The sequence below is a fragment of the Pangasianodon hypophthalmus genome, chromosome 10, assembly GCF_027358585.1.
Source record: "Pangasianodon hypophthalmus isolate fPanHyp1 chromosome 10, fPanHyp1.pri, whole genome shotgun sequence".
NCBI classification, from domain to species: domain Eukaryota; kingdom Metazoa; phylum Chordata; class Actinopteri; order Siluriformes; family Pangasiidae; genus Pangasianodon; species Pangasianodon hypophthalmus.
In genome coordinates, this window is record NC_069719.1 from 13,375,879 (window position 1) to 13,401,596 (window position 25,718).

Sequence of the window (25,718 nt, forward strand, 5' to 3'; positions counted from 1 at the left end):
AACAGGCGCGTTCACGCACGCTCTCGTGCGCAGCCTCAGCGCGAAGGCACATGGCTGGAAAACAAAACTGCGCATGCGTTTACTTAACACTTCTTCAAGCTTGTATTGTCTGGATAAAGTGTGTTTTTGAGCGTTTTTACTCGTTTTGGATTAATACTGGACGACGAATTGTAGCTTCGGGAACCTGTAAGCAGACCTGATGAGCAATGTGTAACAGCCAGGTTAGCGGTCATGGGGAAATGTGGTGATGTTGTCAGTGAGGAGCAGACCGGAAGAGCTGGGAGAAGAAGCGCCAGGAAAACACAATGACCCTCGGTCTTACGCCTTCTTTATTTTTCCGACCTGCCTTCAAGTAAAGTAATACTAATATGACCTAGAATGATAAATGGTGCTGCGAATCTACCTACAGCACGTTTTCACTGAATAGTGTATTATTGTTGACAGGACAAGAGGAAGAAAATAGCTCCAATAAACCTGAATGTGAATGGATCTAATTCACCCGATTCACCCGGCAGTGTGTTTAGTATTGTATCGTATATGGTGTTTTATTGGTGTCTTAGTGTTTTCTGGAGTATTCTGCTGTGTTTGGAGTAGCCCATGATCACATTTGCCAAACTGGAAACTAGCTCCGGTTTGGCAGAGAGAGGATCTAGCAGCCTGATCAGCGCGCACTGGGATCCAATGGCTGCATTTCTTCAAAGGGCCCTGGTCTGTGCTGATGTGATCCACTGGGAAACACTGGGTTTTCGATGCCTTAATATTCAACCGAATGTGAGAAACAAATCACAATGCACTGATCCTACTTCAAAATTCATTTTGATTTATTTTTTTTTTTCAAAATCATCTGTGTGTTGTACAGAAACACGTTCCAGTCCAGTTGAGGATAATATCAGCTCCATTGTAACACTGTTTCAAGGAACATTCCCATTAAACACTTTGAAACAAAAAGAACCTGAAAGTTTTGTATATAAGTGTCAGCTTAAGGCTGTTTTTTATGGAATAGTTGATGGAATGCTATCTGTTAACTGTTGCCTGTACATCACTTACATTTTTACATGTCCTAAGCTTGATCTGTGTACAACCATAGTCACAATAAAACTCTTTTCTCATTTTCTGTTCTAATGTGCACTCTTTAAAAAATAAAAAATTCAACTTCCTGGTTAGACAGCATGATGCTAGTTACTTATTGTGTTACTGCATAATATAGCCATATCAATTTCAGATAAGGAATGTTAAATACTTTAAGACATACACTCTTAAAGGGTACAGTTTAAAACATGCAAACAGAAAAACAAATTTTAGTTCTTATGCACTAATGAAGTAACGGAAAATGCAAAATGTGCAATATCAAATAAGTTATTCTCCCCTAATAAAGCACACGTGAATTCTGCACCATTTTTTGAAAGAAGCCATTTAACATTAAAATAACCTAAAACAATAACAGAAATCTCAGCACTTCACATCCATTAATACAGAATGCTGTAATGTGGACATTTGTAAGACGCTTATGACATGCACCATTTGTGTAATGCACCAAATCACTAATCCTGTGTAGATGTACAAACTTTGCAATACTGGCATTGTAAAAGGACAAAAACTATTATCTTTCATGGCAAAGTAAAAGCAAGAGACTTCTGAAAAAGGAAATACATCAGCCTTAGTGAGAACCATTAAAAGTGCAGTAAATCAGTGCTCATGGTACAAACTTAACAAACCCACTTTTAGTTGACATTTTTTTAGAGCTGTTCACTGTGAAAACTCGATATTGTTACAGGCTTGTAAACATTTATTAATATCTAACTACCTTTGAAAACTATGCCTACTTCATGGTATTAGTTGATTGTATATGTCTATGTTGTCCCACAGAATAGTGTGTTAGCATGTTCTTTATGTCATACACATCTCACAAATTCCTCCAGTCTATCAGGACTTGCTGATACATCATCCTTTCACTGCTTTTCAGTCCCACCTGTTTGTGTACAGTAGTTTGTGATTAGTTCAGTCAGGAAAGGTTGGATATAATTAAAAAACAGTCACACATTTATGATAATATCCTCTTCGTCATCTTTGATATCCTCCGAGAGGCCATCTTCAGACTGTCTGCTCTCCCTGTCTGTTGACCCACATGGGCCAATAATGTAGCGATAGTCACCGCCGATAGCCAGCGCAGCCCCTGAGGACACTACAAGCCAGTCTTTTTCATCCTCCTCCATATCTGCACATTGCCAAGGCACGCCCCACTGTGACTCGTAAGTGCCCAGCGTGTCGGCAGTAGCCCCAAGCCCTGAATCCGGCTCCCCGTCACCATCTTCCAGGTTCACATACAGCAGTGGCTCCTTTGTGGCCGCTGGAGAAAGTTCAGTCCAGAGACCCTCTAACTGAGCTACCAGTTGTTGGAAACTGGGACGGCACTTGGGGACAGGAGACCAGCAGCTGTGCATGATCTCATAACTGAAAGGAAAAAGAGAAAGAAACAAACCTCTCAGGTTGTTTATTTTTAGCAATTTAGGAAATTGGTGAGGTCAAAGTAGACGCATTTCAACTTTATATACTTATATATGCTTTTAATTAATCGATTTTGGTGTAAAACGTGTCACATATATTCTGAGCTACGTAAATAAAATTTATAAGACTAACTCATTTTGCAAAATTAATTCAGAGCTTTGTAACTCCAAGGTCTTGATGCGTCACACTTTTTTTTTTTTTTTCTTGTAAAACCAACTCCAGTTCTTCAAGATAAAACAAAAGTTGCAATGAAGGATTGTAGTTCCATATATAAGCGAAATTTACATCTACTGTTTTTGCAAAATATATGCATATCCTACACTATTTTATGCTCAAATAATATTTTACTATTTATTAGGGGTGTAACGATATACTTCGGTCACAATTTGATTCAATTCATGACACTGGCTTCACAACCAATATAATTTGATTAATTTGAACAAAAATTTTTAATGAGGAGAAATTATGATTGAAAAAACTCCTTTTTTACTTCTGAATCATAAACGATGCAAAAACATTGCGCATTTTTGTCTCTACAAAATTAAATTTTAAAAAATTGCTACAAAGAGAGACTGAATATTGTAGACAAAATGTACTACTGGTTCACCATAACTTAAAAATAAATAAGTAAATTTACAAATTTATTAATTTGACTGAATAAACAAAATGTCTGACCCCAGGAAAATGATTGACAAACATAATGAGCTCCGTAGCAGTGCCTGAGGTGTCATTTAAACAGACTTAGAGCTCCAATGTCGGCTAAAATGTCAGAAGTCTGCGGCCTCTTTCTTGGGCACTGTAGACTGCAGCATGAGAGGCTGTTTTTTTTTTTGAAAGCTACTGAAGAGCTCTTTTTAACTGTTAAATGTGGTTGTGTAGCCATATAACCGTTGTGATCTGGAGCTATCGGTCACTTCACAAGTGCAGATGATTCCTGGTAAATGCGCAGGTTCTCCCCAAAAGAATGCAATCATGTGACCAGCGTGCCCTTTATACTGTATATACAGATCTATGGGTTGCAGTTTGGGACCTCTGGTGTTCAAAGTGTGCAAATGCATTAGATGCATAAATCATTGAATGCTGATTTCCACAAGGTGTATCACACATTTTCACAATGCACATCATCAGGATGCATCATGTCACAATGCATCATTACACTCCTACTATTTATTAATCTTTCAAGCTGCATCCAACATTTCAGACTGATGAGTAATGTTAAGCCGAGTAAAAACAGAATCATCTGCTTGGACCATATACCTGACAGAGAAAATTAATAACACCAAATAGTATGGATTCAAACTCACATGTCATCAGGACAGTCGGGTGGCTGTTTGAGCCTTTCACCCTTGATGAGGTATTCATAGACTTCGGAGTTCTCCACCCCAGGATAAGGAGTCTGTCCTCGAGCCATAATCTCCCACATGGTCACCCCAAAAGCCCACTGAGGAAAACAAACAATATAGTCTCAAACAATATTCTCTAATAGACTCTGAACTGCCCCTAGATGTGAATGAGCTTGTGAATTTGATTGACTGGTCCGTTGAGTTGGGTCCTATCTCTCACACCGTGTTCCTGTGATAGGCTCTGGATACATTGCAACTCTGACCAGGATAAAAAAAACTAACAATGTATAAACAACTGATTTAATGCTACAAGTCTATTAGTTTATGATAAATACGTGGTTGTAAAGGAATATTTTACATAATTGTACATGATATTTTGTTGTTTTATATTCTCATTTACAGTCTCATTGTTGACATTACTGTAATGCCAATATTCAATCTAGATTTATTATTGTTAACACACTTATATTTAAAAAGTGGTGGAGTAGATTTAATTACATTAATATCTTTGTTTATGATCACTTTACAATATGGTGGACACATTACTCTAGGTAGCAGTCAACAGCACCGAAACATCATTCGCTGTTTTCTTATATCTATGGTTACCGTGAAATTATGCCTATTAAAAGGCACTTCATAAATAGATGTATAATTACCACATCACTTTGCGTTGTATAAACATTGTCAGCCAAACTTTCCAGTGCAATCCACTTCACTGGTAACTTTGAGACAGACCCTTGTCTGTAATAATCACCAGTGTAGATCTTCTTGGAAAGACCAAAGTCTGCTACGCATACAGTCATGTTCTCATTCAACCTAAAACATATGAGTGAAACAAATAAAATGAGGTTCACTTTGGTAGGCCATCATTTGAGACATGACCTTTAATATTAAATTGTTTGCTGGATACAGAAGCTACTCATGGAAGCTTCATCTAACTGGTTAAAGTGTTATTGAACAGACTCACATGCAGTTGCGAGCAGCCAAATCCCTGTGGATGATGTTTTTGCTGCCAAGATATTCCATTCCCCGAGCAACATCCAGCATGAACTGGACAAGAGTTTGTAGGGAGAGAGTCTGTAGGAAAGACAAAAAAGGGGATGAAGCTTTTTAAATGTTTCTTCTCAAAAATAAATAAATAAATATATTTATTTATATGATAAATAAATTTATCAACAGACATCAGTTGAACGAATAATTAACACAAGTCTATGACTTTATGGTGTTATATATGTATCATAACTGTTATATGAAACCTATGCTTTGTACGTATTTTTATATACTTTTTACGTAATTCTTATTTAGTCTTACTGCTGTTATTAAAATGGACACCAGGAGTTGTGACACTCACAAAGGGTTCGTCCCCCAGACGGGACATAAGGAGGAAAGTATGCAGGTCGCCATGTTTCATAAAGGGAAGGATCACCATAGGAATCGGTAACCGTTGCTGGGGTCGTCTATGCAGACTCACACCTGTCAGAAAAAGACACATATGCTGTGATTTCCAACTAGTCAATGGAACAATCAGATAATTAAAAGTTACACATTTTAAAGGTTAAATTTCTTTCTCAAATGACTGAGACCTGCCCATTTATACACTATATAGGCAAACGTTTGTGGAAACCCACGTTTACATGTACATTTACGGCATTTGGCAGACGCCCTTATCCAGAGCGACTTACATTTATCTCATTTATACAACTGAGCAGTTGAGGGTTAAGGGCCTTGCTCAAGAGCCCAGCAGTGGCAGCGCTGAGGATCGAACTCATGACCTTCCCATCAGTAGCCCATCGTCTTAACCACTGAGCTACCACTGCCATGTGTGCTTTTTGAACATCCCATTCCAGATTTAGCTCCCCTTTCCTTTTATAATCAACTCCACTCTTCTAGAAAGGCTTTCCACTATATTTTACAGTGTGGCTGTGGGGATTTGTGCTCATTCAGCCACAAGAGCATTACTGTGGTCAGGCAAAATGATCATGTCTAATGAGGAGGCCTGGAGCGCACTCGGTTTTCCAACTCATCTGAAAGGTGTTCAGTGGGGTTGAGGTCAGCGCTCCGTGCATGCCACTCAAGTTCTTCCATACCACCCTTAGCAAACCACTCACTTTGTGCACAGGGGCATTATCATGCTGGAACATGTTTTAGATAGGCCCCTTAGTTCCCAGCTATAGTGTATGTAATGGCTCAATCCAAAATAGACCATATATATATATATCTATAAAATAGGTTACATTGTACATTATACTACAATGTTAATGTTCAGTAATCAAGAAGTTCTTTTACCAACCTATGAGCTGGATGACATTAGGATGATGAAAATCCTTCATGTAGGCAGCCTCTTTAAGGCACTGCTCTATATCACTTGAAGAGTTGATATCAGCTTTTAACAAAAAAAAAAAAAAAAGTCACTGAGTAAGCACAATAATCAGTGGCCTAAACAATAGGTACGTTTGCTGTTGTCATTGCGTAAGTAATGTTTACATACTTTTCAGTACTTTCACTGCTACTTTCTGCATGGAGCTGTCCTCCATCTTGAGAAAGGCCTCTCGCACTGAGCCAAACTCCCCTGCACATGAAAACAGATTTTCTACTAATTTAATCTCATTGATTGTACCTTAAATAACAGGCATAATTTGTATCGTTGTTAGGTTAATTATTTGTAATTGAGCTCCACATTGTTCTCAGACAGTTTATGTTTTGGCTGACATGTGAGGTGTACAGAATGTGTTGAACACACAAAGATTTCCAGCCAAATCACTGTACATACTGCTGCCAACCTCTTAAGCTAACAAGGCTCCTCTGTATAAAAAATTCTCCTGTGTATTGAAATGGATGTGCAGGTAAGATGAAAAGGCTTACCTTTTCCTAGCATGTGCCCTAAGGTGAGAAGCCTTTCTGGGATGAGAACATCCCGCAGCTTGGTCTTCAAGTCATCATTGATGCCCAGACTGTCCACTACAGGGAATACAAAAATTCATATGAACACGTTCACTGAAGCATACAGGTCAGCAATAATTGCGTTTATGTTTATAGTGGCTACTTGCATGTCATGTACACGTACACGTGTGTTCTGGGAGCTCCAAGCCCTGCCTGTTGAAGGATCTTGCTGCAGTGAAGGACACCACAGATTCCATCCCTGCTGACTTGAATGCAGATCTGCTTAAAACATAATTCTTGCTAATATACAGGAATATTCTCAGAATATTAAAAGCACTTTGAGCCCAATGTCTGCCAGACACAGCCCACGGGTGCATTTTCTTACAATTAGTCTGTTTCTAGCTGTGCCAGCTTACCCAAATTGAGACTCTTTGCTTCTGTGGTGTACCAGGACTAATAGCAGAAGTCCCAGAACGGTGGCCACCAGCAGTCCAAAAAGCAGACCCACCCACATGTGCCCTCTTGAAGACTGAGCCTGCACAGCTGAAATAACGATCCAGAGCAAAACAAGTTCTCTATTAAGTGTCAGACATTAAGTTACGGTAAAATTTGTGATTTTTACATGGTTAACTCTTCTTGGAGTACTGATTCATGTTATATCGATTGGTGTTTGTGTCAAATTTATTTACAGAGTGTAAATAGTCACAATTCTTTCCAATAAAATGTGATCTTTCTCATTACTTCAATATGAGGTATCAGGTAGTGATTTGCAATATACTTAAGACCCATCACATCCATTTGAGAATAGAGTGGTACCTGGAAACTATTAGCCAAAGTTGTTAGCGAGGATGTTAGTGAGGAATAAAATCTTTAGGGTGTTAGGGTATGTACTGCCAGATTTGGCTACTGTTAAATTAGTACTGTAATCCTATCTGTGATAACCTGTAAGAAATACAAGCTTGTTAACTAGCAGTTAGCTAGCCTACTACCTATAAGGGATGGCAGAAGGACAGTGTGTGCAAATTGTAATTGTATTTGTGCACTCTGTATGGCATTTCTAATGAGGAATAAAGCTACCAAAATGTTTCTTGGCTATTCAGTTGTTTATGGTGCATTAAAACCATATTAACCAATTTATTATTCTACATATTACTATAATCATTTTAAATGATTAAAATAATATTCATGGGTTGTTTCATACAGCCTATAAAACATTTAACACTGCAAAAACAGTCATGAATGCACAAAGACAATACTGAAAATAAAACATGTTGAGATTTGCAAAGCTGTCAAGGTTTGATGTTCAGCAAATTGAGCACAATCCAAAACGCTACCATAGCACATCTCCTAATTCTTTATCAGGCTTACCTGAAGCTGGCATAATGAGAACTGGCTGGCTCAAGGGCCCACATCCTACCACTGTACAAGCAGCCACTTGAAAAGTGGCATTGAAGAAGCGGGCACCTCCAGAGACATGAGCAAAGTTTTCCTTAAACAGTAATGGCTCCTGAAAATGAAGAAGGTGAAGTGTAGTTATTAAACAATGTTTCAAATTCATGAAGATAAAGCACATACTAGTCAAGGTTTTCTGAAACAGTACTATTACTGGTGAAAGCCATGGCTGTCATTATATGCCACACATCACTGACAGAGGACGACAAATTTGTTTCATAATCGTTTAAGCCCTTCACTACTTCACTAAAAAACAATGAAAGTTGTAGGTAGAATTAGAATGAGATACTTACAAAAAAAAAAAATCACATTATACCACAGTGTTGTTGAATTCTCAAATCTGATTGGCCAGAAGATTAATTTCTTATGACAGTAGCTCTGACAATAGTGAAGACCTCAGATGACAGGTTTATATTAATGCGCTCATGCCTTAGCAATTCTTTAGTAACAATCAATTCATAGGGACTTGTCTGGTGGAAGCACCATAAAATCTAAGACTAATAATAAATGGATTAGAACATGTTATTTAATAAAGAAAATCGTCCAACCAAATTGCTATGGTATGAGGGGAGGAAAACACTTCAGGACATGCTGCTCTGCTCTTATGTTCCAGACAGTCTCAACAAGTCCACTTGTCCACGACAAGCATTTTCATATCTATGAATACAGGTGTAGCAAATGATAGTCACTGTTTCTGACTGATGGAAAATTAACTTAAGCATTTATCAAATTCCTATAACTGTGTGAGAACAAATGGGATACAGATATTGGGACATTCTAAAGGAGCAACATACCAAAATTATTTAACAGGTCTATGAAATACACATCACCTCGTTCCATGACTTACATAGCTTACACCCGGTGTACTTTAAGGTGTTGCCTTTATTGACACTTAATAAATGTACCTGACTCTCTCCTCCCACGTTCCATTGCACCTTATAGGCCAGCAGTCGTCCATTCAGCTCTTCTTCTTCAAGAGCTGCCCAGGTCAGAGAAAGCTGCTGCTCCGTCAAGTGAAATGTAAGGTTCTTGGGTGCTGATGAGGGCACTGTATATGAGAGGCAGAAATACTTCAAGATTAAAATATCTTGAACATTTGATTCACAACGTTTTAAACCATCAAAAAGGGTAATATCAGTCATGAGCAGTGGGTGGCAGCAGTGCAAGCCCTGCATAAGCGCAACATTGAGATGGATTTGGGACACACACAATAGCACATTGTACCAGCAATGCTGGAATCCACTGGACTGAGGCCAGTCACGCCAGTTTACAAACATAAACAAGATCAACAGCAGAAACCGCTACTGCTCCTCCAACCAGCCAGGCCAACTCCTCTCTCTACCCCCGACCCGCGGCAGCTGCCTGGGGCCGTGAGCCCAACGCTGGCTAGAAAAACCAGAGTTGCTAGGCTTCATCTGAAGGCGTTTATTTCCTGTCTAACAGCTCACTACATAGGGCGAGTCACAGGCTAATGAATGATACAGAAGTGGATTTAAACATCTCTGATTTACTAAAATGCAGTATCTCATAGTTGGCTTGGTTTGCCCTTTCTGGGATTAAAATAAGCTAAAATAAACAACTGTATTATGTCATTAATAGAAGGAGTCACACTGTAGGAGGTTTAAGAGTCTGATTTGAGGTGTAAATTCCTAAGAACTGACCTTTCCACCTTCCTCTCTGTTTCTCAAATATCTGTGCTACAGCAAAGTACCTGACGGCAAACACATGACCAGAAATAATTCAGTGTGCATGGATGATTCACCATTTCTTATCAAGAGTTATGTATACCTGCTTCTGGAGTCTGAAAGTCCATCCAAGGAGAAAAAGGGGAGGACCCAACCTCATTACCACAGCGGATTCGGAAGCTGTAATTGGAGTGACTGCTGAGTCCACCAACCGTGTGCTGGAAGGGCGGCACTGTAACTTGCTGGTCAGGAAGTTTTACCTTCCTCCCAGAGCTCTTAGACATCTGCAGACAGATTGGGGGTAGGGGATAGAGAATCCATTCATGACAAAGACTTCAGGAAAGACTTACAAAGGATTACACACTTTATAAAACCCAACAAATCAACATTCTAACTACTTTTAAAATCTTTTAAACAAGTTATCTTGGTTATGTATCCTATTCTAGTCTGCAAACCTTTCTTCTGCAAGATTCACACTCTAATCCTAGGAAGGACAACTTTACCCCTAATCAAATTCACAGCTGAAATCAGTAATTGCATACCAAAGGCCTGTTCTATCATGGAGTTTCCACACCTCTGACACCTGCTGAGACAGGCTGCTAGCAATAATAGTTGAACTTCATTCATGTAGCTTACAGATAAAACTACAAATGGGGCAATTGCAACAGCACAGAGAGAAAGCAGTTGTTACTGTGTATTGCACAATTGTCCTGAGAAAAGTCTTTGGTGGATCAGATATGTATAGTACCTGAATGGTGCAGGTGGACAAGTCAGAATAGCCAGTGAACCCTGGGCTCCACATGATGGTCACATTATCAGACACCTGGTCAATCTTTATATTCGTAGGAGAGTCGGGAGGTACTGAAGGGTAAAGAAGTTCAGACTTGCATTTTAATATACAAAACAAAATGTATGCCTCTTGTACCCCTTGTTTGGAAAGTTTACAATCACCTTTAACTGTAGAATTTTAGCCCAAAGTGGCTATGCTACATAGTTAAAAGTTTGTGGACACCTGGCCATCACACCCATATGTGTTTTTTTGAACATCCCATTCCAGATTCAGCCCCCCTTTACTGTTATAATAAGCTCCACTGTTCCGGGAAGGGTTTCCACTAGATTTTGGAACGTGGCTATGGGGATTTTCTCATTCAGCCACATGAGCATTAGGGAGGTCAAACACTGACGTTGGGCGAGGAAACCTGGGGTGCAGTCAGTGTTCCAGTTCATCCACAAGGTGTTCAGTGGGGTTGAGGTCAGGACTCTGTGCAGGACACTCGAGTTCCACTCCAACCTTAGCACACCATGTCTTCATGGAGCTTGCTTTGTGCACAGGAGCACTGCCATGCTGGAACAGGTTTGGGCCTCTTCGTTCCAGTGATGCGAATTATAATGTTACAGCATACAAAGAGATCCAATACAACTGTGTGCGTCCAGTTTTGTGGCAACAATTTGGAGAACAACCACATATGGGTGTGATGGTCAGGTATCCACATAACCTATACTATATGGGCAAGAGTATCTATGCCTACAGCCTCTAAAGGTTACTTCAAAGAACGTTAATACACAGAATGGTTAATTTCGTTATGAATGTTTTTTTTTTTTTTTTTTTTTAATTGGCCTATAATGTTTTGTTTTAGACCACGACAGGTTTTATTTTTATGTGACTACATCCTACAGCTGGGATAAAAACATGGAAGAAAACTAGTACCAAAAAGTGTTTTCACAGCTTTACCAATAAATTGTTTTAAACCAAATTACATGAATTAAATGTCTCTATCTGCATTAAACATGTGGTGATCCCTGGTGGTTCCAATTACAAACACTGTATAAAAAAAAATCATTCCCTTGTAGGGATGATCAAGTTCAAAACCTTCTGCGATATTTGCTGTGTTCACTTCTTACCAAGTGATTAATGTTGAAATCTTGATAAGCTGTAAGAATTCCTTCTACCCATTAAGTAGCTCTCAGTCATGTTTTACAGTTTGTGTTAGATAAGGATAAAGCACAGCTCACCTTTAATATACACAGTGCCAGTCCTAGACACAGAAATACCCCTAGCATTCTTGGCTTCACAGTAAAATTTTAGGCTGTCATTCACACCTAGAGAAAAAAGAGGATGAATAGTTGGTGTGCGTGTTATTTTATCTCTGCTGTCCCTTTAACCTTGTTAAACATGCTACATTTAGCTAGAGGTCACTGGGCAGCAACATTGAAAGATAAGATTAAAACATCTACTAAACTAAACATGCTCTTAAAGTTGCAATAGCAAAGTACAGTTATGATGGCACAGACACTGACTTACTCTATACAAGTAAGAAAAACCCATATGGTAATGCACTTACTCCCCATCACCATCTAAAAAGGGAAAGTTTGTCTGGGCACTATTGATTTCTGTAATGCTTTTCACAGCAATAAAGGAAATAGGAGCTGTTACGTAACAGAAAATATAGGATGCTGGAATATGTTAACAATCACTGACAGGCAAAGACAGGAGCTGCAGAAGGATGAAGGTTAGGATATTTTACTGGCACCTCCTCAGAGTTTAAACCTACAATGGTGATAACAGTATCACATCAGATCCTGCAGGTCTGCCAGGCATCTCCTAAATACGTTATTAAATGTTTCCATTTAAAGCACAAAATAAAACCATACAACAAGTGACGTTTGAACTGTGGACTGCATCTTCACTCAAAGCGCCACATATGCATTATTAAGTCTGTTTGAATTTAGTTTGAGCAGGTCCAAATACAGCACTCACACCCAAGTGTGAACCAAAACAGTCGTTCTGAGGTGCAAGAAGTCGTCTTGTACCACTTCCACATGAAACATACTGCGGCTCACCTGTAGTGACCTACACTCGATTGCGCAAAGTAAACCAAAATGCAAATAATGGACAATGAGCCAAAGAATACCATAAGGAAACACTGGACACAGTTAATAAAAATACTAATAAAGGGATTATATGATTATACAAATATTGTTGTCTGGTTCTTTTAAATCTGTGCATTATGAAATCAAATCTGGTGAAATAGGAAACAAATGAAAAATAACAATCTCACTGATAAGAAAATCGACTAGCACGTAATGAAACATTTGCATGATGCAGTATATTAGGTGCATTTGAACCTTCACACAATTGCCATATAAATGCCATATAAAATTAGCGGCACTCTTGGTAAAGGGTAAAATTTTCTCCATAGTCGTAGATTTATAGAAGATGGTAGCATTTTGTGGATAAAGTGGTTACTGAAAATGAATGAATGAATGATCTCATCAAGCATTATAGGAGAAGACTGAGTGCTGTTATTTTGGCAAAGGGAGGCTGTACACAGAGCTAAATGCAGCCATAACAATAATTGTTATACATATAGTTACATCTATAAAGAATAAATTTACTTTAAATTTAAAGGTTGGATTTCTTTTATATTTTAGTGGGATATTACCACATCTTTACCAAGGGTGCCAATAATTTTGGAGCTGACAATTTAAATGGGACAAGATTTAATACTATGGCAGCTACCTTGATAGCTTGTTGCCTACGCTATCACATGATAAAGAAACAAACTGTCTAAGACCGGGAATTAGAGGAAGCAACATGCCATAATGTTGCCAAAATATTGTTCAGTAACCTCAAAAGGTCTGTTAGGCTGGACAGAATAAAGGACTGTCCGTGATTATATAACAAATATTTGATGACTACCAGCTATTTCTGATCAGAGATAAAATCTTCAGTAAAAACAATTACAAACAGCATTAGTGTGTACACAGATTGCTTCCTCTCCCCACTGTGCTGTTATTTTACACTTTTATTCAAATGGTTTAGGCTGCTGAAGCTGGAGCTAGTGCACAGGAGCGTAGGGGACACAGGACCTGAAGGACAGATGTATATTTATGGGTGTCAGCAATGTGAGACAACACCATTCAAATGATGTGCTGTTATGTAGAGTTCTCAGAATTAATATAATGTGATTAATTAAAGTTGTGGATATTTATTTTTCTATCTTAGAAGCCTAATTTAACTAAAGTTAGACAGCCAGGCCTTAAGTTTACAGTATTTCATGGTTGTCTGTTTTTGGCATCAAAATACTAACAAAATACTATACCTTCTAATTCTTTTCTGAAAAAAAAACATCCAGAGCACTGACATATTAAAGAAAAAAACAACATGAGGTGTGTTTGTCTTTTTTAATGATTAAACGCTTCAGCAAGGTTACACTTCACTGCATTACCCAGGAACGGGTTGCCAGATTGTGTTCCAGAAGTCAGTGCCACTGGTCTGAACACAAATAACTTTGTGGTGATATATAAAATGCAGAAAATTTAGGTATATTTTGGGTAGAACTTCAGAAGTTTTGTAATCAATCTGGCATGTTTTTAAACATGACTGGTGTTAAATTCTGATTTCATCCTAGTGTTGACATGAAGCATGTGTGTAACCTCCCAGCTGTTGATTGTTACAATTAAGCCTTTTGGTGGAAGTACAATTGGCCTTCCACCACCATCTGAGACTAAATAAACATCTAACACTGAATGTCCCAGCCTGCCTACTTCACACCAAAAATGCTTTGATCTGTACCCAATAACCTACTGACTGACCAGTCATCAGATAAATCAGATGTACCTTAACACTCTGTTCTCTGTCTCTCTGACAAACGGCATAGTATTGCAAATCTCTACTGCAATCTTTGCTGGTATTTCCTGCAAAGTTCCTGAGGAATCTCCAAGGTGAGAAATCTGCAGTCTAACATTATCCTGGAAACAGGTAATCAAACATGGCAAGACTGATTTCTACACAACCTCTTCCTCTAAATGTGCATTTTCCACACCAATCCTAACTTAATTGGCTTAACAGAAAGAAATCCCAGTTTGTCCACAGCATGGTGCACAAGTTTCAGTGAAAGATGGGATTAAAAATTAGCTAAGTGTGATCTCTCATAATGTCATTAATTCAAAGGTGATACCTGCTACATAGAAGAACTGGGTGAGTTTTTTATTTTTTGGTCCTGATTACTGTCTCCTTAAATCAAGCTGCCAGATAAAGGTATCTCAGGAAGCAGCATTTGATGCAAAATATTCGACATGACTAGCTGCCCTCCCGCCTCTATACTATCTGAGTAGGCTGTATTGTGAAGTTTCGAACACACCTCTTGTGACATTAAGGTTTTAAAAAAACAAAAGCAAACAGAAGCCACACACGAAACTGAGCTGGGAGTGTACTGCAATACACAATATCTTTACAGTAAAGGAAGACAGCCCTTTTCTCTTCATGAGAACACTAAAACAGATAGCCATAGTTCTCAAATAAGAAGATGGACATTTAAAAGCCGGTGTACTTTTTATTATTTTTTTTTAAATACAACCTGACCTTTGAATGTAACTTTACAATCCAAATAGACCTACTGAAACTTCACATGTAACACATTAGTCATAATGTTATGTCAGCAATGCTCCTAGCTTTATTTCCTTCACACGGTTTAAAAGTGAGTCTCACATTACATACATTTTTCTCAGGAGACCGGGGACAGTCAGAGTTACCTTCTACCAAGAGCACAGATGGGGAGGGCCTGAAATCTCCTTCTTGTACTCCCCCTAGCCACCAGAGCACCTGCACAGGTTCAGGAGGCCCAACAGCTTCACATGTCAGGTTAAAGGGAGTATCAGGAAATGTGGCTATATCCTGGGGTTCCAGTGTAAAGTGGGGTACACCTGAAGAGCAATCAGAAAGGACATAAGGATTATAAGGCATCTTGACAAATTCTTAACATTGCCATAGAAATTAAAAGTGTAAGTGATCAAATAAATCAGTCCCACATTATTGGACACAGTAAGCAGTTAAAAACAAACAAACAAACAAAAAAAAAAACATAACACAGCACATTTTGATATCAAACTTTTACAACTCACTTGTCTAATATCCCTTACAGAAACAGTAAAATACGGCCTCATGCTGCTCAAACTGTTTGAACGCATCTGTGCTGACCAGCGCAAGAAAGCAAAGGAAACAAACAGTGTATTTAGGCACTAACTATTCATTATGATGTTAGATTTGACTCTTCGTTGTAATCTGTTTTTTCTCTTTCGGGCAAAAACCGTAAGTGCCGTTTTGGACCATTGTGAGCCAAAAATTTTCAGTGGCCAAAATTTCAATGCATTTCTAATAAATATAGTTAACTAATGTCTAATGTTAGGTAAATCAAACATACATTAATAAAGTTTATTTCACATTACCAAACTCGAAACAATCTCCATTTACCTTGACAGAAAGCAACACCACCCCCCCTTTCAAACTGAAAAAATCAAGTCAGGATAAGAGCACCGGTCAAAAGACTATTAATGTGAGAGAAGGAAGGGGGGAAGAAAGGGGCTTCTAGTGGTGTCAGCTAATACTGGAGAGTTTAAAAACCCTACGCAATTGTCAATCATACCAATTCATATGTCAATTGGCTTAACTGCATTTTTTTATTGGGTGGAAAAAAGTGCTGCTTTTATTGGGTGGAAAAAAACAACTGCTCTTTTGGCATATTTTTGAGTGATAACTTGTAGCAGAGTACTCTAATGTTAAAATGCTGAACTGCTACACAAAACGCGTGAAGGTCTGTTTATAGAACAGAGCTCTTTCTGTTATAGCTTCTCAGTATCATTTAACAGCAGTAAGGGTATGAGCATGTGTAGCTGCAGAGTGAACAGACCCGAGGTATTGATTTACCTTCCACTGTGAGCCAGGCTGGCTCAGAGGAGATGACTGTGCCATGATGTTCAACCTCACACCAGTATTTCCCAGCATCCTGCTGCTGGACTGATTTCACACTGAAAATATATTGTAACAGCACATGCTTACGTGACTGATCAAATCCACAGGAAAAAGAAAAAAAAAAAACTACAGTGAAAATGTGTCCATCTTAACTTGACAGACTGACAGATATATTTACAAAACTGTTATATGGAAAATACTGTATGTCACATCATACACACATGAAGCCACAACAACATATCTTTGATCATTAAAGTAAGAATACGTGGAATAAGTGGAGAATAAGTGGATTGATATTGTGAAAACCTGTTGTCTCATACCACTATAGATCCTTGTACTGCACTAAACATTGGTGCTCTCTTCATAGTGTTTTATTCATAACCTGGCCTGTGCTGGATCTGAAAGACCGGCCACAAGCTCTAGAACGTCAGCCCTCATGCCAAGGATTAGCAGAAATGACAGCATCTGGTACACATACCCACATTCCCGACAGCCTGTGCATTACTCACGGCCAGCTCAACACAAGGCTGTCAGTCAACTCTGCCAAGAGAATGACCACATCGGCTTACTGATCAAAAGTGATGCCCTTTTCCACCTGATGGTCCTGGAGAAGTGCTGTGTGTTTTGTTTAGTTTTAGGTACTTGAGAGGAAATGTTCCTGAGAAAAATCTCATGCTCTGAGTTTCTTATTTGCAGACTCAATAGGGCAAAAGCTATATAAGCTGATTAAGCAGCAGCACCTCCTCTCCACTCCCACAGTTTTTCTCAGAATTTTTCTGGTCTGGTGTTCCTGTTGCACCTTGTTGCTGTTTGACAAAAGCAAAAAGGTTTAATAAGAACACCAGATCAAAAATCAGAGCCAACTGAACAAAACTGTTATCCACCTGTATGGGATATCAGAAGAACTCAGAATAACTGTCACATACTAGTATATTTCAGACTCAGTGAGACATTTCAACAGAAACTCCTATATCCCAAAGACCAGACATGAAAACACAAGTGCAGTGATAATATATGCGACCCAGTGAGAAATGAATACTGTTATATACTGGTGACAGCAGGAGATTGTGAGTCCAAAACTTGACAATGTCACAGCAAACCTTAGTCAGAAGTCAAGACAGCAAAATTGGTGAGAGGGATGGCATACTCTCTCTCCACGGACAATCCCTAATCAATGGCACTAGCTAATCACAGCCATTTGAGAGCTAGCTGGTGCTCTTGTATGTGAAAGAAGGTAGAGTGCTTTCCTCTGATTGCGTTACACTGCCATGTGACACAGCAGGAGCAGCAGTTCAAAAGACTGCAGTTGGCTGGCTTTATGTGTCTCGGAGGAAGCACATGTTAACTTTCACACTCCCTGGCTGGCAGCTGTCATATGATAGTGGAGAGCTAGCTGGTAGGTAAAAATTGCCAGGTGACCAAATTGAAAACAAAAATGTGGGGAATCTCTCTCTCTCTCTCTCTCTCTCTTTTTTTTTAAGTATATAGATGATCAAAATGATTAAGGGAACCTGTCTGTCATAGAGTTCTGCATAGAACTTTTAATGTTTTTTTCAGAAGTTCAACTTCAGGGCGCTAGATGGAACCGTCTTTTTAGAGTTTATGCCTGAATAAATCCTGAATAGTGTCCAAAAAGCATATTATAAACCAATGATGAAAAGAAAACACATGCTTACAAAATCTCAAGATACTGTTTATGCACCCTAAAGGCTATTTTAATTCTATAATTCCTGTAGAAAAAAAAGTTTGTGGCTTCTTGAGCAGTCTGTCAATGTTAAGAAGCTTAAGAATTAAGCTTTGTTAAAATAATACTGCTGCTGTGAATGAATGAATTTAAAAGCTTAGTCACGATTCCTCATCAAATATTCAAAGTTTAGAGGGCATACCTCTACTCATCAACTTGGAACCTTTTGTGAAAGAAAAAAACCCTCTGTTGGAGACTAAATAGTCCCTTAAACAACAGGCTGCTCAACGAATACGGTGCTAGATTTAATTATATTAAAAAAACTTTAAAGCTGTACTATAAAAGCCAAGAAAATGTTACTTTATTTCTGTATAGTATAGAATAATTATCTTACTCCTGCCTTAGAAGATATCATGCAGTTCTTCCCCTGGAGTGTGAACCCTGCATAAGTACATCAGAACACTTACTCTGGTAGCCCTCTTACCTGTGATATGTCTCCCAGTGATGGGTGTCTATAGTGATGTACATCTGGTCCATGCTGTACAGTTTTACTCCATCCTTCATCCATACAATCTCCGGCTCGATTAAGCCCTCAACAGCACAGCCTAAACGGGCCATGTTACCCTGGGTTACCGTGAGGTTGGCTGGGTTCTTGGTAAACTTTAACCCTGACAGACAGCACATAGGACAGATATGAACGTGATAGCATTTCTTTCTCATGAATTTTAGACATTTACTGATTAGAGACAGCAGCCTTTGGTAGTCCAACTTGTTCTCTAATTTTTAGTAGTTTTTAGTACACTGTTTAAATTTTGCTGCATTAAATGACATTTAACGTGCCGATTTTGTGAACCATCTGGGACTGACATATTTTGCATTTCCCGCAACTTAGGGAGCTTTTGTTTCCGATTCTGTGCTGTCCATTGTGTCTGTAAAGGGCTGCGCTGTGGCTCAGAGTCCAAGTTCTGACTCAGACTAGCAGATGTAATGCAAGTTGCAGTAGGATGAAAGCTCTTTACTGTGGCAGGACAGCTGGCTTCAACAGGCAAAACAGCACAATCAGGACACACCATTAGTAACAATTATGGGCCAACTATTAAATTACATACACAGTGTGCTTGATGGGACAACTAAAATGAGACTATATGGGTAAATGTGACTATATGGGACTTATTTCTTTTTACTACATGAAAACAGATGTTAAAATGCATGGACTATCTATAGATAATACTCTGCAATGTGATTTTAGTAATCGCAGCATCAAATCACTAATCACTAACATATGCATATTTTGCACTAAATTCCTTTATAATCAAGTTTCTAATTAAGTTGATCTTGTCTGTGGTTTAAAGACAACCTAATAATTAAGTAGGCAAAAGCTGTTTACTACTAAGAGGCTTTGTTTTCATAGATTTAGTTCAATCTGTCTGAAAAACAAATCAAGAGGTATCAAGAGGTTTTTATCAAGTAGACCATTTTCTTGTGGATGGCATCGACGCCACCAGCTTGTTTATCTTCACTTACCTTGAACTGTGTTATTCAGAAGAAGGAGTATCATCCACAGATAAATCCCCATTGTAGCATAATCCAGGATAAGCACTAGAAATGAGTTTATGATCACTTCGTCCAAGCGAGTGAGTGGATTTTCTGGCTGTAGGTGCAGGAGCCCATCAGCGGCTCCACAGCGAGGCGAGCTCCAGCAAACAAACGCTACTCATTAAAACAACATTTTATAGTGTAAATAATTATTTTTTAGTGTAAATAACGCCGTCCATGCTCAAGTTTGGAAGTCAAACTATGCTCTACATTTCGAGTCGTCAAACTGCTAACAAAGTTGTAAATGAACCAGCACGGCAGCTCTGGAGACTCCCAACTGTTTTTGCTCCTCGGGGGGAAAAAGCCATTAGTGTGAAATGGCCGCTGACGCCCTCTAGCGTTACTTAAGAGCATCTCCAGCTACAGTTGTGCAAAACAAGAGGCACCGACGCCTGCATAGGACGAGTACATTACAGACTAGACACACACACACACACACACACACACACACACAGAGAGACAGAGAGAGAACACACTCAGGCATAGTCAGGCACACTGTACAAAAATACAACGAGGAGATGTTTTGCTACTAGCAGAGTTAGCTAGCTATTGTATTTCCTTCTGTAGTCTCTGGGCAAGTGAGTTAACAGGTTAACAGAGACAAACAATAACTAATAAAACTACCACATGCCTATGAAGTACACAAATACGCCTGAATTCCACCCCTACATCCCTACCTCCCCCAAACCATCATCAATAAACTCACACACATAGCCATACACAGCAAGCCACCTATCATCCCTGCTGGAAGGAAAAAAAAAAACAAAAACAAAAAACAGAAATTCTAATGGTTTCCACTACAAATACAATTACAAACAAACATTAAAACCATTACCATTACTGGTCCTTAATCGTATCCACTAGATGTAACATGCCACCAATAGAAGGCCACAAATTACCAGTAGAGACCCACAGGGACCATAACAGTTTCTGTTAAAACCAATACAACTCCCATTAGAACTTTTAAAACTATTACAAATTCTATGAGGGTTTCTATTTTTTTTCCCAGCAGGGATACCAATAAACACACTACACATACCATCTACAGATTAAGTAGCTATAGGTAACAAATGGTTATGAGAATATATACATCATTACTATATTCACTAAGTTTATAAATAGATGATTACTTGCTGTCTTTTTGCTTGTATAGAATTTACAATCAATGTTTACAATCAAATTTACAATCCTCAGTTAAGAGAGGATACCAGCAGTTATTTTATCTAGTAATTGAATGCAGACATGATTGATCCTTTTAAAATCCTTTTTTTTTTTTTAACACCATGGGAAAAATATTATCATCTGTACAGGTTTTATAATAGCTTTAAATAAGAAAGCAGATTGTGCAGATGTAGTAGCTCACATAGAGATGCAGCACTGCTATATATCTTATACACCAAGTGGACATCTGAATAAATAATTATGCATTCATTCAACACACACATTCACCTCTAATGGTATGTTTTTGGGAGGAAACAAGAGAACCTGGAGGAAACCTATGCGGACATGGAGTGAACATGCACAGAAATATAGACAGCAACCCGAGCTCAGAATTGAACCCTGCATCTGGAGCAGAAACACTAACCACCACACCACCGTGCCATCCCAATACATAAAAGTGTCAATTTAAAAGCCAAAGGGCAGAATCAAAACTGTGGATGAAACCTTGCAATACTTACTGAAATAATACTTCCTGCTGATTCTTTTTGTCTTTCCCCAAATGTGCAATCCCAACTGATGCACTGCAATAACAAGAAACCCACAAGAACAGCTAATACGGGCACAAATAGTCTTGTCATGTCTTTGAAAAAACATTGCTATAATGGATTTTATGGCAAAATCAAAAGAGATTTTATTTACAACAAAAATTTAAGTGCAAAGCCAATGATCTTACTTGATTTCTTTTTGCACATCCAAGTCCATCTAGGCATGGATCAGTTTGCCTTACAACCCAGTATGTCTCGTGAGTTTATTTCCGAGATGCTACAATGCTATGGATTTTCTTATTTTTTCTTTTACAAATGAGCCTGTCAGTGGCATGTCCAGATTTTCAGGCATAGATTGGTAAAAGAACAAAATGATGCACGAAAAGGGTGGCACTAACTAATTATTATGAATAGGACAAAGATTAATTTGCAAAATATCTGATTTGTTCCTTGGTGCCTAATGATTACATTAGTGTATTAGCTTCATAGACGCTTTACATATCCTAATAGCCAAGGAAATTGGTCCTTGAACACCTACAACACTACTATGAAACGAACATGATATAGAAATTGTTCATTGAGTCTGTATAAATTCTATAATAACATTTGCTCAGAGATGGGGTGGCAAGAATTATTTTAAGTGTGCCCATGCGTGTGGCATATATTTATTGGTATGACTGTACTAAAATAGGTATAGACTGAAATGAAATACACTGATTCTGGCAGCAAGACAACTTACATTGTAATGCTGGCTCTGGATTTAAATTGTTGAATGGGGTTTAGTTTAGACTTGTACTCTAAACTCCAAAATCTCTGTTTTTCTTGATTGTTATAAGACACCCTAAACTTTAGATAAAAAAGTGTTTTTTTTAATAATTAAATCCACATTAAGTTCACAAGCTAATCAAAAGTTGAAATTTTCACCATATTAGGTTTACAGTATTTTTGTTGTTGTTGTTGTTCTCCATTAATTGATTCATTCATTTGCTTACCTTCAGTAACTGCTTTATTCTGGTCAGGATCACAGTAGATCCAGAGCCTATTCTGGGAACACTGGTCACAAGGCAGGACAATCCAATCCAACTCAGGACAACATCCACACACATATATACATACATATACACACACACAGCCCTATGGGCAATTTAGCATAACCAATCTGCCTACAGACATGTTTTTGGACAATGGGAGGAAACTGGAGACTTGGAGGAAACCCATGGGGACACCAGGAGAACATGTGAAACTCTCAAGTGCTCTTGGCCAAGCTAAGAAATGGCTGCATGTAGGGTTGGGGTTTAGTGGTGGCTTAGTAGTTATGCTTCTGAGTTAGTGATTAGAAGGTTGTGTGTTCAAATCTCCAGTACAAAGTGTCGATACAAACAAACATTGTATCCTCTTTTAGTAAATTGCTCAGATTAAAAGCATTTTGTGAATATGAAGAGACAGTTCATTTATTGACTGTGAAGGGCTAAGTAGGGCAGTTAGAGATAGTTTTGAGTGATTACACCTATCTGCGTCTGGCCTCTGGTGGACAAAATGTGTAAAAGTTTTCTTTTCTTACTTCCTTCAGTGTTTCTCATGGACTGGAAAATGGAGCGGGTTTGTGCTGACTGCAGCTGAAATTACAGCTACACCAACTTCATGTAAAGTAGCATAGATAAAGAAAGACAACATTTTTCTTGGTGCTTTCTGTGGTAAGTCCTTGCAATGTTCATTTATAACAAAAGTGACAGCTAATGCTATGTTCACTTTGCCATTCATTTAATAACCTGGAATAACCTGTTTTCAAGTAACTTGTAACAGTGAGCTAGTCTGGTTAGCTTTAACTCATTGACTTAGAAGAACCAGTAAAAGGAGTCAAACAGCTAGAAAGAAAGCACCGGTGCTAGCTAGCAAGCTAGTAAGCTAAATTGCTAAAATGGAGTTTGTATACAAGAAAATGGTTTTCTTGCTAGTTAGAAAGAAGCCTAACTGCTGCGACTAACTTTTGCATTTTTAAGGTCAGAGTGTGTTCTTCCCCTGTGTGTGTGTGTGTGTCGGCTCCTGATGTGAGGAGTTTGTTGTCTTGTATCAAGTTGCATTACATTGCAAGTGTAAGCGGAGACGCCGCATAGAACAAGAGTCTGATGGTCAAATAACGTTAGCGACGACTTCGCAGGTTTAACCTATGAATTGTCACAGCATGGCACACGATGTTAAAACCGCAATCCAGAGAGCGAAACATAAAATTTCGAGTTTGGAGAATGAGCTGTGTGCCAGAAGGTAGGTGAGTGTGTGTGTGTGTGTGTGAGAGAGAGAGAGAGAGAGAGCGAGCTGAGGGGTTGATGAGCGCAGCTTGTGGTCACACTGATGTCAGGCTGTAGCGTCCTCTTCTCTTCCTTTTGGTCAAACACACATACCGTTACCTCGGTGTATTAGTCTTAATTTACTAAATTTAGTTTTATTAGTATGTCTTTACAAATTAAGTTTGTGAATTGAAAAACTGGACAGCGCAGGCCTCTTATATTTAATCTTTAATGCAATATACACTCACTGAGCACTTTATTAGGAACACTGTACTAATACTGGCTAGGGCCTCCCTGTGCTCTCACAACAGACTCAGTTCTTCATGGCATGGATTCCACAAGATGTTGGAAACATTCCTTTGGGATTCTGGTCCATGCTGACGTGATTGCATGACACGATTCCTCCTGCTACTTTCATGCTGCGAATCTCCCATTGTACCACATCCCAAAGGTGTTCTATTGGATTCTGATCCAGTGACTGGGAAGGCCACTGAAGAACATTGAACTTATTGTCATGTTCATAAAACCAGTCTGAGACGAACTTTGCTTTGTGATGTGGTGCATTGTCATGCTGGAAGTAGCCATTAGAAGATGGGTAAACTGTGGTCATGAAGAGATGCACGTGGTCAGCAGCAATACTCAAATAGGCTGTGGCATTCAAGCGATGATTGGTTGGTATTAACGGGCCCAAACTTTGCCAAGAAAACATTCCCCACACCATTACACCACCTCCACCAGCCTGGACTGTTGACAGAAGGCAGGTTGGGTCCATTGATTCATGCTGTTGGTGCCAAATTCTGACCCTACCATCTGTGTGCCTCAGCAGAAATCGAGATTCATCAGACCAGGCTCCATTTTTCCAGTCTTCAGCTGTCCAGTTTTGGTGAGCCTGTGCCCACTGCAGCCTCGGCTTTCTGTTCTTGGCTGAAAGAAGTGGAACTCGATGTGGTCTCCTGTTGTTATAGCCCATCCGCCTCAAGGTTCAAAGTGTTGTGAACATTATCTGAAGCTGCTGGCCCATATGTGCATAATTTTATGCATTGCACTGCTGCCACACGATTGGCTGATTACATAATTGCATGAGTGATTAGGTGTACAGGTGTTCCTAATAAAGTGCTCAGTGAATGTAGGTAGTAGGGTTCAGTGTTGGAAAATGTAAGGTTGTACAGCATATATGGGCTGAATTCAGCTACAGTTGCATGCAAAAGTTTGGGCACCCCTGGCCAAATTACATATTTTGTTGATTTTGACTAAAGTGATTTTAAACTTTTTAAAAAATATTACAAATATGAAGGCACGGCTGATGAACCCAAAAAAATAGATTATAAAGTGTACAGTTAGGTATGTAAATTGTTATTTTAGCTGTCTACCACAGTGCATAGGAGTTGAAATTAAATCAAAGTGCAGACCTTCATCTTTAATTTGAGGGTATTTACATCCAAATCAGATAAAAGGTGTACGAATTACAGCACTTTTTGTATTTGGAATGTGTTGGTGTTAACTCTCAATATGAACTCCAAAGAGCTGTCACTGCCAGTGACGCAAGCCATCATTAGGCTGAAAAATCAACAACCCCAACAGAGAAGTAGCAAAAAACGTTAGATGTGGACAAATTTACTATTTGGTACATTCTTAGGAAGAAACAATGCACTGGTGGGCTCAGAAACACGAAAAAGGCTCAGAAGATCACGGAAAACAACTCTGATTTATGACAGAGAAACTATTTCAAAACAGTTGGCCAGAACAAGAACAGCTTCCAGGAGTTAGGCATATCTGTATCAAAGTCAACAGTCAAGAGAAGTCTTCACCAGAATAAATACAGTGGGTTTAC

At 38.8% G+C, this 25,718-nt stretch overlaps 2 protein-coding genes and 1 long non-coding RNA gene across 5 annotated transcripts in view; 2 read left to right on the forward strand and 1 right to left on the reverse strand.

Moving 5' to 3' along the window:
* The first annotated feature begins 40 nt into the window (after window positions 1-40).
* On the forward strand, window positions 41-1,111 carry LOC113538740 (uncharacterized). Its single transcript, XR_004578958.2, has 2 exons — window positions 41-771; window positions 860-1,111. It is a non-coding gene; the product is annotated as an uncharacterized LOC113538740 (long non-coding RNA).
* tyro3 (TYRO3 protein tyrosine kinase) lies at window positions 815-20,227 on the reverse strand. 2 transcript variants are annotated; one of them, XM_034308052.2, is made up of 19 exons: window positions 19,825-20,227; window positions 18,785-18,968; window positions 16,572-16,672; window positions 15,401-15,571; window positions 11,879-11,965; window positions 10,614-10,726; window positions 9,969-10,149; window positions 9,086-9,228; window positions 8,097-8,235; window positions 7,145-7,271; window positions 6,913-7,010; window positions 6,711-6,806; window positions 6,337-6,417; window positions 6,139-6,231; window positions 5,200-5,321; window positions 4,816-4,925; window positions 4,505-4,664; window positions 3,810-3,946; window positions 815-2,451 (listed from the first exon to the last, which is right to left on the reverse strand). In XM_034308052.2, exons 1-19 carry the CDS (start codon window positions 19,874-19,876, stop codon window positions 2,034-2,036), a joined length of 2,613 nt encoding a protein of 870 aa, XP_034163943.1. In that variant the 5' UTR covers window positions 19,877-20,227; the 3' UTR covers window positions 815-2,033. The 2 variants fall into 2 exon arrangements, with proteins under 2 accessions (XP_034163943.1, XP_026789860.2); XM_026934059.3 differs by having other exon boundaries at window positions 6,913-7,007; window positions 19,825-20,226.
* Window positions 20,228-22,942: 2,715 nt separating this feature from the next.
* mipol1 (mirror-image polydactyly 1) overlaps window positions 22,943-25,718 on the forward strand; it is a 46,195-nt gene continuing 43,419 nt past the window's right edge. The window contains exon 1 of one of the 2 annotated variants that reach the window (XM_026934061.3): window positions 22,943-23,296. Coding sequence is in view for 1 of the 2 variants with exons in the window: in XM_026934060.3 (XP_026789861.3) it covers window positions 23,770-23,864 (95 nt within the window). In the remaining variant the exon portion in view is untranslated. Of the gene's footprint in view, window positions 23,297-23,331; window positions 23,865-25,718 lie in introns of those variants that run through there. The other variant, XM_026934060.3, reaches the window with a different exon arrangement.

Coding starts and splice junctions, on each gene's coding strand:
- tyro3 (XM_034308052.2), bottom strand. CDS start 19,876: ATGGGGATTTATCTGTGGATGATACTCCTTCTTCTGAATAACACAGTT. Junction 16,673..18,784: donor CACTGGGAGACATATCACAG/GTAAGAGGGCTA, acceptor ATATATTTTCAG/TGTGAAATCAGTCCAGCAGC. Junction 11,966..15,400: donor ATCTGTGCTCTTGGTAGAAG/GTAACTCTGACT, acceptor TTTTTTCTCTAG/GTGTGAATGACAGCCTAAAA.